The sequence below is a fragment of the Carya illinoinensis genome, chromosome 5 (assembly GCF_018687715.1).
Source record: "Carya illinoinensis cultivar Pawnee chromosome 5, C.illinoinensisPawnee_v1, whole genome shotgun sequence".
NCBI lineage: Eukaryota > Viridiplantae > Streptophyta > Magnoliopsida > Fagales > Juglandaceae > Carya > Carya illinoinensis.
In genome coordinates, this window is record NC_056756.1 from 2,852,499 (window position 1) to 2,871,294 (window position 18,796).

The 18,796-nt window shown below is 36.4% G+C and overlaps 1 protein-coding gene across 4 annotated transcripts; it reads right to left on the minus strand.

The window, feature by feature from the left end:
• Positions 1-19: 19 nt before the first annotated feature.
• LOC122310983 (fatty acid amide hydrolase-like) lies at positions 20-11,596 on the minus strand. Of its 4 annotated transcripts, none has more exons than XM_043125295.1 (21): positions 11,249-11,588; positions 11,065-11,152; positions 10,818-10,927; positions 10,666-10,726; positions 10,238-10,428; positions 10,029-10,158; positions 9,778-9,855; positions 9,538-9,685; positions 7,370-7,482; positions 7,207-7,282; positions 6,354-6,425; positions 5,876-5,927; positions 4,912-4,992; positions 4,735-4,818; positions 4,431-4,534; positions 4,131-4,223; positions 2,873-2,941; positions 2,254-2,318; positions 1,491-1,552; positions 427-522; positions 20-343 (listed from the first exon to the last, which is right to left on the minus strand). In XM_043125295.1, exons 2-21 carry the CDS (start codon positions 11,141-11,143, stop codon positions 281-283), a joined length of 1,827 nt encoding a protein of 608 aa, XP_042981229.1. In that variant the 5' UTR covers positions 11,144-11,152; positions 11,249-11,588; the 3' UTR covers positions 20-280. The 4 variants fall into 4 exon arrangements, 3 of the variants coding, with proteins under 3 accessions (XP_042981229.1, XP_042981231.1, XP_042981230.1); XM_043125297.1 differs by having other exon boundaries at positions 10,666-10,755; positions 11,249-11,587; XR_006242713.1 differs by lacking the exons at positions 20-343; positions 427-522 and adding an exon at positions 2,754-2,788 and having other exon boundaries at positions 11,249-11,596.
• Positions 11,597-18,796: the final 7,200 nt, after the last annotated feature.

Below are 18,796 nucleotides of genomic sequence, written 5' to 3' on the forward strand. Positions count from 1 at the left end.
CATGGCAAACAAGAGAAACTGACTCTCAAAGCAATTCAGTCTCTTTATCTGTTTCCATAACAACTACATGGTACCGAGTCTCCTGCTGAAGCCCATTACATACAAACCTCTAGGAAGTTGATGAAAACGTCTACAACTTATCCAATAGAAGATGGATATTTATTGTCACAACGGATCAATTTCACCAAGGAAACTGATGTTGGAAGTGGGCCAATCAGCATAGAATCCTCACATCTTGCGTTTTAACAAATGGCTATCACGAGCAGCAAGAGGCAGCACTTTAGTTAGTCTTCAGAACGTCATAAAAAGACACAGGCTTCTTCTTGGACTTTACACACAGCTCCTGAAAAAACATAAGTTATGGGTAACTTGCCCTAGAAATTATCAATTTTCCTTCTCTTAATAATATATAAGAACTGATGAAACCTCTATAGCAGAAGCCACACGCAAAAGGGAAGCTTCACCCCATGGACGGCCTATTAGTTGCAAACCTATTGGAAGTCCTTGTTTATCAAAACCGACCTGAAAGTTATAATATTGATCCACAATAAGATAATAAGGCAACAAAAGCGTGAACATCAAAGGTGGTCACAAAACAATCCAAAATTCTTAATAGGTCATATGCCATTGCTTTGAATGGTATTGAATGTAATGGGCTATCAAGCACCTTGGAGTTGTGCCAAAGAAAAAATTAATAGAGTACAAGATTGACTTCAAACTCCTTAAAATTAGCTTTATGCGTTAGGGCTTGGGTTGAACACTTGAGCTCATATACCAATTGTTTGAATTTGCACGAAGGGTTCAAATTCTCTTCTTTTTTTGAAAACAAGAAGAATAATTTAAAGGTCAACACTAAAACAAACAGAAAGTGCTTTAAAACATAATTTAGGAAGTAAATCTTACAGAGATAGGTGAGGGTAACATTAAAGAGTGCTTTCTCAAGGTCAAATTATGTGAAAGAAGTTTCCACTAGGATCATATGCATAATTAATGGCTTACTAATTAGCATATGATATGGAAGGGGAAACAAAATGCCACCAACCCATCAACTGATCAACCCAATCAGTTATTTGAGATTTCAGCATCAACCCAGCTTGGGAAGTAGGGCTACAGTTTATTTACATTATTTGACATCCATATATGTTTCAGAGTACCATAATATTGATTGTTCCTCCAATTATCCAGCATCTTATGTTCTACTTAAGAAAATAAACAGAAAAATCAAGAAAAAACCCACACTTGGATTTCCCTTTCTTTTCCTTTTTATATTTCTTACTCTTCGGACTAAAATTTTACAGATCTTGCTTCTAAATGCATTATGATCGGTGGGAATTCTTGCAACATTTGTAGAAAGCACAAATATTCATAATTGATGATGTGGGTGGAAGTCTACACATACTTACCGAGAATGAAAGTGAACTGCCGGGAATACGTATGTAAACAATACAACAATAAGATATGAGTTTAAGAATAAGACATGCATCACTCACAGGCACAGAAATGGCAGGAAGTCCAAGAAGATTTGCTGCAAGGGTAAACCGCATAAGATCACCTGAAAAACAACAGGAAGGAGACTTTAAAAATGGTAAGAGGTGTAAAAATTATGTATAAAAAGCAGATGTACCAGGAAACAACATTGTACTACACATGGAGCATGAAGAGACATAAAATGGAGAATCTCTGATGACAAAAGGGAAACTGGCCAATTGCCTATTTTGCAATTTCAAATTGGAGATAATTGAATCTACAATACCAGAACATGCCTAACGAACAATCTCGAATTTTAGAAATTGGAGATAATTCAATTGAAAGTAACAAAAAAGAGACATGGCCTAATTTAAAATTTCATATGGTCAATTGTAGCTTTAGAATTTGATCAACCATCTCAAGATTTGCAAGGTTTTAGAATCTCATGCAGTGACATAACTACATCCCACTTGCTCTACGTAGCTTAGGTGCTATTTTCAGATTAAGGGCATTAAGAGGTACATATGCTCGTACCTGGAGTAAAATGCTGCATGGGATGAAATGATAGATGCGTAAATTGGTCTCGTGGGATGAACAAGGTCTCTTGGGCCTTCTGTGGAGTTCTAAATCATATTTGGCCCATTGAGGCCTTCTAACAACAGGCCGAAGTTATGGACTATAATGAGTATTTTTCAGTTGCAGATTTGGAAACAATCATCTTGGTTGAAAAATCACTTTTCAAATTCATATTTTTCAAGTGACAGAATAATCTTTTGATGAACAGACCTGTAACCTGCATGTCTGTCTCCCCATGTAGAAGCGCACTAGGAGGTATCATGGGAGCTGTCATGCTGTTATGCATAAGAAAGCAAATCTGTCCAGTTACAATATCTCAAAGAAAAATATCATATGCAGGTTACACATGATAACCAATTAGAAATAAACAAGTGCCCAATTAAAACTAGTATTTTCTTTGATAAGCAGAGTAATACGATTTACTGAAACTCTAACTAGAAGCAAATGGCTAAAGTAACTCCCAGAAACTGACAAAAGCAGAGACCGAGCTCGTTCAGAATGTGCAATGTGCATGATATAAACCTAAATATAAGCTTTGTAGAAATTATGCATAAAAGGATCATGATCAGACTGGATCAGGCCTTTAGTCAATAATTACCAGGAAGCCGAAAACCGGAAAAAAAAAAAAAAAAAAAGGGGGGGGGGGGGGGGGGGGGGGAAGATATTTATTCAATACTTCTAAAAAAAGAGCCAGAAAAGAACTGTAGTACCACAGTGACGGGCTGTAGTAGTCCATATCCAAATCCTGTCCCCCATTGGATTAATTATGTATAATGATCTGATACATTAGCTGCACTTATTATCAAAGTGATCGATTAAGCTTACATACCCAGTTGTTGGGGTCACTATGACATCAACGTTCTTGAATATTGCCATGTGATGGTACATAATCCTTCGCCTGAAGAGTAGATGAAAAAAACAATAAGATTTCTAAATTAGACCAAGCAAGGAACATTTGAGTATCTCACTTGTTATAATACAGTCTTAAATGAGAATGTAATAGATGATAAAATGCGCTAGATATTTCTAAAGTTCTATGTCTATGACATTTAAACCATATTTTTCTGAAAATGATGGTGTAAACCATTGTATAAAGTGGATGGGTAAAATTAGATCTACAACATCTGACATAAGTTGGCATGATATATTGAAGAAGTATCTCAGATATTTCCCCAAGGGTCTCTAAGAAAAGAAGATCAGTAAGCATATAATCAGTATCCCCAGTTCTCTGTATCATGCATTTAGAATGAAATAAAAAACGAGAGCTTTCTGAAGATAAGATATCATTCCTTGTGTGAAGAATGAACAAGAAAAAATAGACCTAAAATGTATGGAAGGAACTATTTTCTGGAGGTCCATCAGGCCTGGTCAAGGTGCCACACATCATGGTAGGAATAGGGTGCCCCTGCACCTGGATACTTTAAGAGTTTATGAACAACCATAAATAGTAGATAAATATATCCAGAAAAGACATCTGGGTCTTTTATACTGTGAAAACTCATGAGCAATCACAAACAATGTTTTCACGTCTTAACAAACAAAAAGTGGGAAACAAGACCACTCTCCCCATTCTCATGACCCGCTTTTGAGCTTTCCAAAGAGCTCTCCAAGTTTTCATTGGTAATTTGTTATTAATCTAGCTTCACCCAGAGATGGCAAATTCAATGAAGCATTTCAGAAAGCACGGTACTGTAGCTTTTAACATGCATGAGATTAGAAATAAACCAGTCATTAATTTACTAGGCTTTCACATCCAGTACAATTCATGAAAAATCCCTTGAAAAGGGAACAAGGAAAGAAAATGAACAGCTATGGAGCAGTGTGAGCAGTGTGTAGATATTAGAGATACAAAGTGGGAGATAGATGATAAGCCTTTCAGCTCGCTAGATTCCTACCCTGAAGATCACATATCTACTTAAGGGGGAGAATCAATCCCTCTTTTATGAAACATCATAGACCTTCCTGACAATCCATGTAAACTAAGGAAGCTTGTAAGGATTAGACAATTCCGATATAAATTATGAAGAATCAATTATCTGAACAGCATACATAGTCTGATGCAGTAAATGATAGTTATTATGACTCACCTGAGACACTGGGCAGCAACATAGTCTGATGCGGTAAATGATCGAAAAAGGGCCAAACTAGTACGAGTATCGTACGTCATTCTTGCAGCTTTCCTTCAGAATGACAAAAGGAGGGAGAACATATCAATTTAATATAATGCCACCATTAGTTCTGTCTTTTTTATAAATAATGTCATCCTGGGATAATAATAGCAATCACTCTGAAAAACTCCAATAACTTGTAGAAAGGTCTTTGTTCCAGTTTCAGTATACAATAAACCTACTATTTAATGTTCCTTCGACAAAGGCAAAGAAACATACCCATCCTCACAATCAGGATTCACGGAACACAGCATTTCAGATCCAATTGAAACAAGATGAGCATTGCGCATCTCATGGAGCTCAGGTATAACAATCTCCACCATCTTGAAAAATAATACATGAAATATGAAGCATCTAACCAGTGTGATTGAATGAGCATTTTAATTCTCAAGTTTAAATGTATTATCAGAGCAAACTATTAGCATGTCAAAGGACAGAAAAAGCCATTTTATTTCAAAACTAAATAACACAAGGGTGAATGGTAAAATTGTTATAAAGTGCATAGTAGTCATAATGCACTTACTCTACAACCATGAGTTTTGCACAGCAGACCTAGAATATCTTCACACTTATCAGAAATATCAGTCGAGTTTACATCATTGAACCACTGCAGTAGAAAAATCATATACTCTTACAATGACGTCTGATATCTAAAGCAGTTAAATTTCATCCACTTTGGTGAAAACCAGTGTGAGATTACCGTTGTATACTTTCCAATTCGCAATGATTCCAAAGCGTTTAAACTGTCGTGTGCTGACAGTATTGGCAAACAAGGTGCGGACTACAAATCAAAGTATAGTTAAATTTAAATGTGATACACAGTTCAAATAAATTAACAAAGGTGCATCATAATTAACATTCTAGAGGAATAAAAGCTATCAAAGATATCATAGGTATGTCTATACCAAGCTATATAAATAACTAATTCCACTTACAAAAATGATAACTATTCCGACTAAATGCCCAGAACAATTGGAAGAAATTAAAAAGGGCCATGTAACTCAACTAAGCCATAATCCAAACTGAATTGGGAAAATAAATGAGAACCAGTGAAGTAACTGACAACTTGGTTCTAGACAAATTAAACAAATCGGCAGTCAATGCAAATGCATGATTGGAATGATGATGAGCTGTGAGAGCTATTATGAATTCCACTTCTGAATTTATTGCAATCAATGGGGCATGTATCTTCTTTTTATGTTTTTGCTACGCACTCCCTGTCTCATATTGTTGGTCTATTCTACCGATCAAAAAAATATATTGTTGGTCTATTCTATTTTGGGACATTGCCTCCTTTGAAAAGTCAATGGACACAATTTTAATTACCTTCCCAACTTGCCCTCCATTCAAGAAGTCTACACCCATTTTTTCCTCGACTTTATTTGAGTTCAAATTAAGGAGGGTAATATTGGAAACTTACGAGTTTTACGTGAAAAACAATGCATTAGATGATGTCCCCTTCAAATGTTGGATATCTAAATAGGATCAACAACATGCAATGTAGGGGATATTCTTTTATTGACAAACCATGAGATACTAGTCAAATGACCCAATCCTTAAAAAATAGAAAGATAAATGGAGTAGGTGAACTTGTACATTTTTGTTTTTCAACAAGTAAAAACGTGTATGCTATTTTGATAGGTAACAAGGTTTACTAAAGTTACCGGTTGTAAACTGTTTCTACTTGCAAGAGAGGATCCCAAGATTGCTGCATACCTGATAAATTATAGTGCAATGAGATCAAATTAAGGAACATAGCTAGTATTCTCAACCAAATGGTTATTAACGGCTCACTTAAACAAGCCAATATTTTGTAACATGCATGCATTGAACACTGATGTAATGTACAGAACCGGGAATCCATGACATACTTGCAAATAATAGATACTATGAGCAAAAGGATTATGCACTTCAAGTTAATTCAATATCCATAATATCCTAAAAAATGGACATTCCAATTTGGGAGGTCTTAATGATTCAAGAGTTATGCAATAGAGAGAGAAATATTGATGCAGAACTTAGATGTCTTCCAATGTAACTGAAAATACATCAACAATAGACCCAAGCTAGGAACCGAAATAGGATGAAATTCATAACAAGCCAGAGTACTGATGAACATCTTCACGAGCATGAAATGCTTACACTAGCATGACATCCTCCACTGTTGACGCAATTGGTCCAATAATCTCCACGGTCCCAGCATCACATAATGATCTACAAAGAAAAGGTTCCAAATACAATGATTTTAATCATTCATCCTTAAAAAAAATAATAATAATAAAAATATCTTCCCACAGCATAAAAAGTATCTTCAGTACATTAATGCCATTAAGTAAACGTTTAGAGAGTGAATAACTGAGGACTCCTGGCCCTTCCTATTGGCCATATTGCAAGGGTTGCACTGATTGAGGCAGAAGCAATAGTCAGACTCATTGGATCCTAAGCCAACTATATTTTAATTGGAGCTTAAGCCATTTCATACTCTCTTTTTTTATATATAAGTTAAGCCATTTCATACTCTTACACACGGTGTAAATTAAATTTTACCACATATTTAACTTACTCGCCTCACAGAGAGTTTTTTCTTTCCTTTTTCTTATTACCTTCCTCATGTATGTAGAAGTTAAGATCGAATCCATTCGATTTCAAAAAACGATTACCAATCCTTAACTTGTCAAGGAATCATTTATCAGTGGTTGCGAATTATCTATTTTTCTCAATATTTTCTACCTTGGTCCGGGGAGGATCATTATAATAATCATAACAACTACCATCCTTACACAAGAACCACAGTGACTTTTTCCAAGGGGGTTGACCTACAGGATAACTCCAAGAATAAATTTACTGTTAAATAGAAGATATATCAGATGCTACAATGGAATAAAAATATAGTTTTCATTTTCAAGTAGTGAGCAATATCTATTTTGTAAAAGCATAAGGCCCAGATATATTAGCAATATATCATCGCGCTCGATCCCACAGCTGGAAGGCTTACCCTTCCATATCCGTCCGTCCATACGTTGTCTTGAAGCCCACTACACCACAGAGGGATGAAGGAATACGGATTGAACCTGCCTTTTAATGTTACAGCAAGCATAAAAAATTAGCAAATAAGAAATGATAATCACAGTGCAGCCAACATATTCTATTTGCACAACCTCCGCCATCTGTTCCAAGTGCAGCAGAGCATAGTCCAGAAGCTACAATTGCTGCAGGACCTGAGGAAGATCCACCAGTATACCTTTCAGGTGCATGAGGATTTCTTGCTGTTCTGCACTTCAAATTACATAAATCAGGGAAATAAATATTGTCTAAACTGGGAAGGGAGAAAACAAGGAACTATTCCCCAAGAAATTAAAAACTCTCAGTTACAAGTATGCATGTACTTATAAGTAGGGCTGCAAACGAACCGAATCGAGTCGAATTCGAGTAGGGGGTCAAGAGCTCGTTTAGCATATATATCCGCTCGAACTCGACTCGAACTCGAAAAATACTGAAAATTTCTGATCGAGCTCGACTCGTATAAAATAAATGATGATCGAACTCGACTCGAACTCGAGTACAAAAATTATACGAGTTTATATGAGCTCGAGTAGCTCGACTCGAGCTCGGTTAAAATCTGATCCACAATTTTATTTTATTTTTGGTTGGCTGAAGCACAAATGAGATTATTTTTTTTAATCAATTTTAACTAGATATCAATGTAACATTGATTCATTGTCACTTTCCAATACATATGGCATCAAGAATACCTAATACATTAAAGTCATTTAAAAAATTACATAATTAAACTATTAATTTAATATTAAATATTCGATTATCATTGATATAATATTAAATATGGCCAAATAATTAAAATATGATTAGTTAAGACAATCAATTAGAGCTGTTTATTTTTAGAAAATTTTTATATTTGACTCAATAATTCTTTTATGAACTAGATAAATTATTATTGTAAAATAATAAAACATGTTACTTATACATAAACTTAAAATAACAACATATATTATTTTTTATATATATTACTTATACAAAGTATAAAAAATAATATACATAGCATATAAAATATATATAATAAAAGAATACATGTAAGTATATATGTATATATATAAATATTACAAGTATTGTGACGAGTTCAAAACGAGTCGAATCGAGTTTATACGAATATTGTTCACGAGCTTAAACCGAATCGAGTCGAGATTATACGAGTTTTGCTCGTTTAATATTCGAACTAATATTAATGTTCATGAACAACTCATTTATTAAATGAACCGAATCCGAGTCGAGTTTATACGAGTCGATCTTGAATTGTTCACGAGCGGCTCTGTTCATTTGCAGCCCTACTTATAAGGTTATGAATGTACTTATAAGGTTATGAAAGAAAGAGTAAACAAAATATAGTAGTGAGATTCCATTATCTGAAACAAAATATAACAATTGAACAATTCCTCAAGTTGCTGAAGTCTGTCAGTTCATCCATGTGGAAATATTTTACAAATGAAAAATTATGCAAAATATATATATATTTACAAGTAATAAGAGAAAAATTATGCAAAATAATTATCTGGAAAGACTAACATGCTCAGTACATTGAGATAGGATTATGTTAGCTGGACTAGAAGTTTTTTTCCCAAGGCCTAGCATAACCAAACAGCTGGAAACCGGAAATTACTAAACTACTTACAGGTCAGAGTTGGGATTAAGTGGACCCTAAGTAAGTTTCAGGTTGATCCAATCATCACTAGTAAACAGTTAAAACCCAAGCAAAACTCACAAACCCACCAACCTGGATAACTAACTATACTACATTCAAAGTTCAAGCCCTGCCAAGGTTGAATTGGTTCCAGCTTGCATTTTCCCATCCCAGTTACAAGCACAGTGTCTGGCACACTACTCGGAAGAAAAATCCAACCCAAACCCAACCCACTGACCCTTTTCCTTCCCCCCTATCAAGGTGCCCAGAAACTACCAACATAACAGAAAGGTGAAGTTTTCACCATCTATGTACATTATTAGATCTAAAACTGAAGATCTTGACAGCTATTGCAAATCTCAACAAAGTAAAATTAAAGAATTTTTTGGCAATGACTACAATATTTTCAATATTTGGGAAAATAATCCCATTCACATGTGACATCGTAACGTGTACACTTCTCAGGCAGGCACTCGTAACACATCCACTATCCACCATCAATTTGTCTGACTGCATGGATAATTGTCACTTAAAAAGCGTTGGATATCACCTTGCCATAGACATAGTGTTCATGTCAAACATCAACATCAGTATTGAAATTGCATTATTTCAACTGCTAAGAAATAAACGTACCCAAAATTAGGGTTATTTCCAGTCGTACCCATGCCAAACTCATGCATATTTGCTTTCCCTAAAAGGATCACACCACAGCTTCGCAGTCTTGAAACACAAACCGCATCCTTTTTGACAGAGCGAACCTGATGCATCCATGTACTACCGCCTGTCACAATAAAATGATACTGTGAGTTTGCTAATACATCAAATAAAGTCTGACAAAATCATTTAAAAAAAAAAAAATCCATAGCCATTTACTCTTAGATGGATGAGGAAGGCAATCTATATCATCCTTGATTGCCATGAAAATCCCATCCAATATAGATAACGGCTTTCCTGCATTAACGACATCCAAAGATGCCATAATTATTAACTGGGGTATATTTCCACTGCAGTCAACACAATTATACATGATAAAATTTTACATTAGAGTGGAATTACTTGTTATAGTTATTAAACCTGCAAATAGCATCATATGCCTGAATAAAACCATCACAGCTCAGCCTTACCTTCCTCAAACCTTTTTGTAGAAGCTGCAGCTTGCTTCCTGACTTCCTCAGCCTCAAAGGAAATCAACAATGGTTGCGGGGGCTTCTTACTGCTGAACTCCTCGATAATTGGGATGATGCGCTCTGCCACCTACATATTGAAATGGGAACTTTCCTGTTGTAATCCAGGTGAAAATGAACGCGATTACTAGCAAATAATAGAAACTTACTATAGATGGGGTCGCAAGCCCAGACCGATAAGCATAAGCATAATCACGGATCTTCCAGTACTTGAATGGTGGATCTTGATTACCATTCCAGCTGCCAGGAAGATCGTAATCTGGAAGACACTTCAAAGCCGATTCAACTCGGTCTTCTGGTTTCCCGTCCTCATCGAAGGTGACAACGCCATGTTCTGGTTCTAATTTCACATCAAACTCATTGAATCATTTCGTGCCAAAAAAAACTTACTCTAGCAAAGAAAGCGATTACTTAAATTAACAGATGAACAACACAGAAGAACAATAACAATATATCTATATCGACGCACAAAATATGTTATAACTTTAACCAAAGAAAATGAACTCATATTGTCACACAAAAGAGAGAGAGAGAGAGAGAGAGAGAGAGAGAGAGAGAGAGAGAGAGGCAAAAAAACCTTGAGGAGGAAACTCAGGTTTAAACATGGGAGTCTCTGGTATCACCGTATTCCGAAACAACTGTTAATTGCCAATTCAGTCTCCTATAGCTGGAAATCCAATTGCAATTATAAATTCGAGTTAAGAAGTAACCAAAAAGAAAAAAACAGACCTCGATGAATTTATTCTTCTTCTTCAAGTAAGATATGAGTAGGGAGCCTATCACCGGCGCTTCAATTATGCTCACAAAAACCTTGAATATGAACCCCGTCAAATGCGGTGCTGCAGGCCATTGAAACCAAATTTCAAAAAAAGTAATTGAGCTTCGGTTCAATATGGATCAGAATACAGTTTTAAATTTATCATACAAAGATTGCAATTAACAAAGTTTGCGCATGAAATTCGATCATGTAAGCGACCTTGGATAGATTCGGGTTCGTACTTGACGGTGGATAAGTCAACCTCCTGGGCCGGCACCATGACATGCTTCTTTCCCATCTTTAGCTACTGAAATCGAAACCAGAAAATGGTTCAGAATTGCAATTTCAATCGCTTAATCTCCTTCAAAGAGGCTATTAATCGTCGAAATGCGCAAAACAGAACCTGGCACAAAGAGAGGCAGTCTAGTCAGACTATGTGGTGAAAAGGATAGCGATACGAAGCGGTCAATGGGGTGGTGGTTGAGCTGCTGAAACGCAACTTTAGTAGAGCGTAGAGGCTTAGAGCAATTGTCTTTTTTCTTTGGCATTTAATACATGATTAATTGCCTTTCAAAGAATGGAGATAGGCCATCCATTACTACTATGACGTAGACGTGCAGTCACTGCTCCTCAAATTTATTTCAGTTTCAGAACTGTGTAGTCGAACGAGTCGGATACAAGCCAACCAGACCCGAACCAACCACCCACCCACCCACGGCCCCGGTTCTCTGTTTCGATCGGATGGATGGGAAGGAGCGTAGAAGCTCCAAATGCTTACCGAAGTTGGTGTTGAAGCCCCGGGGGTAGGGCTGTGCAAAAAACAGAGTAGCCCGGCCCGTTTGTGAGACCCGACCCGACCCGCACCGAAAAATACGATTTTAAACAATACTCGGATTCAACCCGTACAACCCGATGACCCGCTTATAAACTCTGCAGCTGAAACCCTCGCCCCCCACCCACTTTTCACCTATCTTCAGATTTCACGCTTTCCGTGAACTTACGAGATGAAAAACAGAGAGCTTACGAGAGAGGAAACAATGTGCGATGGGTCTGGGTGATCTGTGGTCTTCAACCGAGAATAACGGAGCGGAGGGAGGGAGTGAGGGGCGGTCGTTTACTCACCGGAGCGGCGCATTCTTGATGGAAGGAGATCGGCTGGCAGATTCTGTGGCTACCAAGAACTCCAACGCCCTGTGGTGGTCGACGTCCGTCTTGGAGGAAGGAGAGCTTACTGTCGGCATCTTCTCCGGCGAGGTAAGTGTCTCGGTTGGCTGAGTGTGGGTTTTCTCGTTTTGCTGCATAAGGCTCCGTTGGGTGGTAATTCGGCGTGAGGGAGGAATACTGTGGAGGAAAGAGAGGATATATATATATATATATATATATGAAGGTTTTTGACACTCAAGTATGAAACGAAAATGAAATTGGGTATCTGGAAAGAGGATATCTGAGAGTAATTGAGACTTAGACAGTGATGAATTGGAGGAAAAGGAGGGTTGAAGACGGGGTATGTGTTTGGGGGGCGAGAATCTGAGATTCTGAAGTTGGGGAAAAAACACGGGTTGACCCGCTCCATAATATGCAGGTCGGATCGGTTCCGCCTAATTTGTCCAAAAACGCGGGTCGGTTCAGGTCGGACCCAAATTCTAAACGGGTTCCTCGGGTTGCACCCCTGCCCGGGGGGTGGGGGTTGGGGTGGGGAATGCGACAGCTCGGGTCGGGCTTCGTTTGTCTGGACGCTTTTAAATGGTGATAAGTCGGCTAAGGCATCAGGTGCGTTCATTGTACAACTCATCCGCCGACGTCGTTTCTTGCTAAATTGTTTTGTTGGCTGGCGGTTGCTGTTGCGGGATCGCGGAACCAACTACTTGTTCTCGATAATGCCGTTGAAGATGAGGAGTGTTCGGTAGCACTGCTACAGGTACCTGGCGATGGGTACCTGTTGCGGAATCGGCTGACGTGGCATAATGCCACGTCATCCGATATAATAATAAAAAAAAGAGAGAGAAAAAAGGTCACGTCAGCATTTTTCTTTCGCATATGCCATTATTGTAAATAATGGAGAAAAATAGTGATAATTTGGGCAAGTTGGTGGGTACTTTGAGATGCAGGTAATTTGAGCCAATGGATTCACTTGCACGGATTCCTGAAACCTGACGCTGTTTATTGCTCCATCCCCTTCCGAGTCTTCTCCAACTTCTTATATCTCGTCACATCCCATTTTCCTCTCCGTATCACTCTCTCTCGTGTCTCTGGTCTCTTTCTCTCTCTCTGCAATTTCTTCAACTCTGATACATTTGAGGACATAATACATTTGCTAGTCTCATGGACTCTGGTAGTTCTACGAGAAGGCCATGTTTCGTCGAGGGAGATGATGGGTTGGCCTCTTTGGCAGACATGGAAGTTGGCTTCTCTGGAACCCAGCACCACAGACAACCTTTCTTGTCTAGGTTGTGTCACAGTGCTCCTTGTAATGGTAATACGAGGAATAGTTTCAGAAGCGCTTCGGTTTTGTCTCCAAGATCTGGGAGGTTCTATGATGCAAGACTCGAAGAGCACCGGCCCCATAGAGAATCCACCTCCCCAAACGAAACCCAGGACTACCCTTTCTGAACAAGCACTATAGCTGCCGCTTGAATATATCTATATATACATAAAAGAAATGAATAGAGAAACTATGTCTAAATGCTTTACAGGGAGAAAAAAGGGGTTTTTGAGAGACGAAGAAGAAGCATTTTGACGAATTTTGTTTATGTTGATACTGTGAATGTTACTGAGATGTCTCTTTGGGAGTTGCTATTTTTCTCTTTTGATGTATTTAAATATATCTAGTAAAGCAAAAGCATCAGCATTTTGAATGAAGATGTTGTGAGAAAAAATATATACCAAACTTCTCCTCACTTGGTCGGGAGCCTCACTTCAGTTTCGCTGTGGTTTGATTCTGTCCATTTTTCAGTTTGAGTTTGGTGATTTGGGTATGTCATTTGTTGAGGTTTAGATTTGTTGGATCGTTGCTACCCCCCATAACCATGTTTCATATGGGTTATTTACGTGGTATGAATAATTGGGAATTGATTAACAAAAGGTAGAAGATGACGGTCCTCTGTTTTTTTTTTTTTTTTTTTTAACCTCATTTGGTGCTTTTATGGAAAACTCAGTTCTTATGGTGAAAAAGTGAGTAGGGAGAGTTTCTTGGTAGGTCGGAAAAAGAGGGCTTGGGGAATTTGGGGAAGTGCTTTAAGGAAACACCTGTGAAAAAGAAGGGAAAAAGATCAAGGAAGCGTTCGAAAGAAGTGGAGGAAAGTTAGTTTGGACAAAGTATCATAGTCGCCTTCTTGAAACGAGCGATGAAATCATGAAGGAAGGAGGCGGGCAAGGGAGCGATGATTGTAATTTGTTTCTAAAATCGAACTAGTAAAATTAGCAACAGCAGTTCTTGCGAAATAAAAAAAATGTGAAAAACAGCTTCCCCTCCAACGGGTTCTGTACGTGAAGGGGGGAAGGCAGGATGAGGAAAGGTTCCAACGTCGCGACGCACCGTTTCATTAAAGTTGCCATATGGACTCGTGTACGCGGCGGGTACCCCAAGCCGTGTGCAAATAGCATTTTTCGAGTGTTCGGTCGTGCCCCTATCAGGAAGTAAAGCGAACACTCGAAAAAATATATTTTCCACTCATGTGTATTTGAAATTTTTTTATTTGTATTTGATTTTATTTTAAGTATTTTTTTAACATCCTTAATCATTAAGAAAAAATTTAAAAAATATATAATTTTATTAATACTCACTTCCTTAATCATTAAGTAAAATAAAAAATTAAAAAAAAATCAAATACAAAAAAAATTGTAGATAAATTATAATTGAGGGATAATAATATCATTTTCCAAAAGATTTTACAACCCAAATCAGTCTCTCGAAAGATACGGCCAGAGTTTACGCAGTTGTTGAAACAGTCTATTTGGTGTACCATCTTATCCAACCCTCTAAAAAAAATAGTTTGATTCGATTCAAACCGTTCAAATTCAATAGGTCACTAAATTGATTTTAATAAATTTTTTTAATCATATACTAAACCACTTTAACAGATCGATTTTAGCCAATTTCAACTAATTTAAAATTATATTTATTTTTAAGTTATCTAATAATTAAGTTTTTTTTTTTTTAAATTTATTGTATAAAAATATAATAGAAGTAAACATATATTAACTTATTCATTATTATATTCAATAATAATTGCAGAAAATTTGAAAAATAAAACATGTAATTCTTTATTATTTTTAGTTAAACAAAAAATTAGAAATTGAATGAGTATTTTGTATTAGATTTGTGGTTGTGCATAAAATATATTTGTCATGTACTTATATCTTAATGGTATTTATATTATTTGTTTATTAGGAAAAAAAATGTCAACAATTGAGGTTAAATAGATAACGAGTAATGTTAGATACAATCTTAATTAGTGAGCGCAAATCTCGTACACTCTCTTTAAAAAAAGTGAAATCCATAATTAAAAAATAAATTTTTTCATATAGGCCCAAATTTATCAATTTTTTTCAGAGAGATTCTGCACGGCTTACATACTTTAGAACGGCAAATGTCATTTCTCGTTACATATTTATTGAAACCATTTTTATTGAAATCAGTCAATGAATTTATGCTTTAAAGTTTTTTATACACAATATTAAATGTTTGAACTGCATTATATGTGGTTTTTAATATTTTTAATCAACATTGAAATACTCTATTCAAAGTTGTTATGAATCTTCCAATTCAACCCGTTGAATCACCCCATTCACTGAATCAATCCTAACGTAATCATGGTTTTTCAAACCTTAATTTTGCCTTTTTAACATTTATTTTAGTACGGACATGATAGATGTTTTATTTGTAACTTAATTTAATTTTATAATTAAATGTTTTATTACTAACATTCACTAACATTCTTTGGATAAAGGGGTGTCATTGGCTGCCCCTCGCCTCTACATGGGTTGGGAGACAATTTAGGCCCTCAAACCTTAGCACCATCCTTCCTGGGCGAGTGCCCACATTTGGACGCCAGGGATTGATTGGCCCCCACAAGCCTTCACCCACCCCCACGGGCCCCACCCACCCATGGTGAACAAAAACCAACTAGATATATATTACACACTAGAGAGAGAGAGAACAATGACCGGTGACTGAATCAAGGTTTTAAAAACCGTTCCGTTCCGGCCGGAATGGCCGGAATTTTTCGTGCCGGAACAGTGATCGGAACGGGATAGGTACCTATTCCGTTCCGGGTCAAATTCCGGCCGTTCCGGTCAAATTCCGGCCGTTCCGGTCAATTCCGGCCGGAATTCCGGTATTCCGGCCGGAATAGTAATTCCGGTCCGAAAAAAAAAAAAAAAAAAAAAAAACTCTTGTAAATAAGTTAAAAAATAATGAATAAAATTATACTTTTAGAATTCAAATACCCCTTTTCGTGCACTAGAAGTATTGTTATTTTTAATAATTTGTCTATTCTTTAATTTTTTTTCTTTTATTTTTGTGTCTTAACTCAAGTTTGTGATTTTTTTCAATATATATTCATTTTATAAATCTTTAATTCTTCTATATATATACACATATACATATCACACACTTACATATATATGTATTTATTTTATTAATTGTTAGTTTATATATACATATAAATATTTATATATAATATATAATTAATCCCGAAACGGTACACCGAAACGTACCGGTACCGAAATATTCCGTTCCAGTGCCTCAACCGGAATGGTCTCCGGAACGGATTTCAAAACTTTGGACTGAATACCATAACAGAGAAAGATGTCTCTAGGAGGTTGAACTGAAAGATTGATAGAAGAAAAAGAGATGCAAATAGGGGAGGAGTTTTATATTAAATCATATAACAAATCGATGCTATTTTATTAAAGAAATTTACTTATTTTTAATTCATATATAAGTGGGTTGGATGGGGTATTTATCGGCAAGGGCCTAACAGTGGGGGTGGGTGGACGAGTGGCGAGGCTCCACCGCCCACCCCTCCGTCTTACTAGTGAAAGAATTCAATACTTATTAATTATGTTAAGGCTGTGTTGAACATCTCTGCTCCTAAATTATGATTATTTATATTCGTGGTATTGAAAATCACATCTTTGATGTAATCGATACGTAAATATGATATGAATCCCAAAATTTGCATCGCTATTAGTATTTGATATAAAAAGTGAACTAATTTCCACGTAAAGTACTCATGTTTACATACTCCAAGATCATTTCCAATATATATTACATGGGCCTATATTTTACATTAGAATTCATATTATTTCAACGGCCCTTATAGCTAAAAGCCTTGAAGTCTTTTGGGTATGAATGAAGTCTGAAGAAGAAGAGCCCCTCTGGCGGTGGGCAGGTCGGGGTTGAAGTCTTTATAAACAGTTGGACAAACTAACAGGGAAACATAGGCCCAACCATTTAGGTCCAAAATTAATGGACATGATTAAAAAACGTGTGTTGTTTCATTCTGGGCCAAACAGAGAAGGTCCAAGAACCCAGAAAATTTAAAATTGAAAAGTTAGGGGATGGAAGTTGGAACATGGAGAGAGATTGACCGAGCATGTTGGGGTGAGGAAAAGGCGCCGAGGTTGGTGTAATTGTGAGATGAAACTTAATTCAAATCTGCCTGTCAATTGGGAATCCAAACGCTCCCTTGCTCCCGTCCGTTCTCAGATTGGGCTATAAAGATTAGGGGTGAGTTCGGTCCGGTCCGGTCCGGTCCGGGGAGGTTTTGTGGACCGGACCGAACCTATTCGGTCCAGGGTTTTCCAACCCTGGACCGGACCGAACTCCATCAGGACCGGTCCGGTCCGGTCCGGTCGGTCCATTCGGTCCAAGGTTGATTTTTTTTTTTTTTTTTTTTATCTAATGACATTTTTTTTAATATTTATGTAATTATATTGTAATATATTTAATATATATACATATAGTATTATATATATATTAGTAATATGCTAATACTATTAGTCTATTAGTAATAATACTATAACTAATAAATATATGTAATAATAACTATACTATAACTAATAACTATATGTAATAATAGTAATAGTGATAACTATATATTTATATAATATGCTAATATTTAATGACATTTTTTTTAATATTTATGTAATTATATTGTAATATATTTAATATATATACATATAGTATATTATTATATATATTAGTAATATGCTAATACTATTATATAAATAATATATATAAATAATATTTTTTTTTTTTCTATTCGGTCCGGTCCGGTCCGGTCCGGGGTGAAAAACTCCCGGACCGGGACCGGACCGAATCTTTTCGGTCCCTTAAAAAGGGGACCGGACCGGACCGGACCCAATTCGGTCCGGTCCGGTCCGGTCCAAATAGTGCCGGTCCGGTCGGTTTTGCCGGTCCGGACCGGCCGATGCTCACCCCTAATAAAGATAAGTAAATTGTCGGCAGTTGGGTTTGGTCAAAGGATCATGTTCTTCGGTTATTATGGCAGCTGGAGAGCATGTCTTTCAAAGGGGTTACGGGTTCCAGTTAATAACTCGAGACCTTCTTTTATTTTCTTATATTTTCATCGGTAGCTTTTGCCGAATATGGATTAAGTTAACTTGAGTTAAATTTTTTTAATAATAGTAATAAGTTGAGATGATTAAATGAGTTTTATAATATATATTTAAAATGAATGTAAATATATTTACGAGAAGTAAAAAAATATTGTAAGTCTTGTATGTAAAGATCTGTTGAATTGAAAAAAGTTATAAATTTCACATATAAAAAAATTTTGAGTTAAGATAAGTTTATAATTCAGGAAGTGAGATGGAAATTTTTGGTTTTAGATAAAATTTAAAAATATTATTATTGTTTTTGGATTTGAAAAAATAAAATTGAGATTTTAAAAAGTTGAATAATTTATTATATTTTGTATAAAAA

Coding starts and splice junctions, on each gene's coding strand:
- LOC122310983 (XM_043125295.1), bottom strand. CDS start 11,143: ATGGGAAAGAAGCATGTCATGGTGCCGGCCCAGGAGGTTGACTTATCC. Junction 7,483..9,537: donor GGAAATAACCCTAATTTTGG/GTACGTTTATTT, acceptor TTTGAAGTGCAG/AACAGCAAGAAATCCTCATG. Junction 2,942..4,130: donor GTTGCTGCCCAGTGTCTCAG/GTGAGTCATAAT, acceptor TCTACTCTTCAG/GCGAAGGATTATGTACCATC.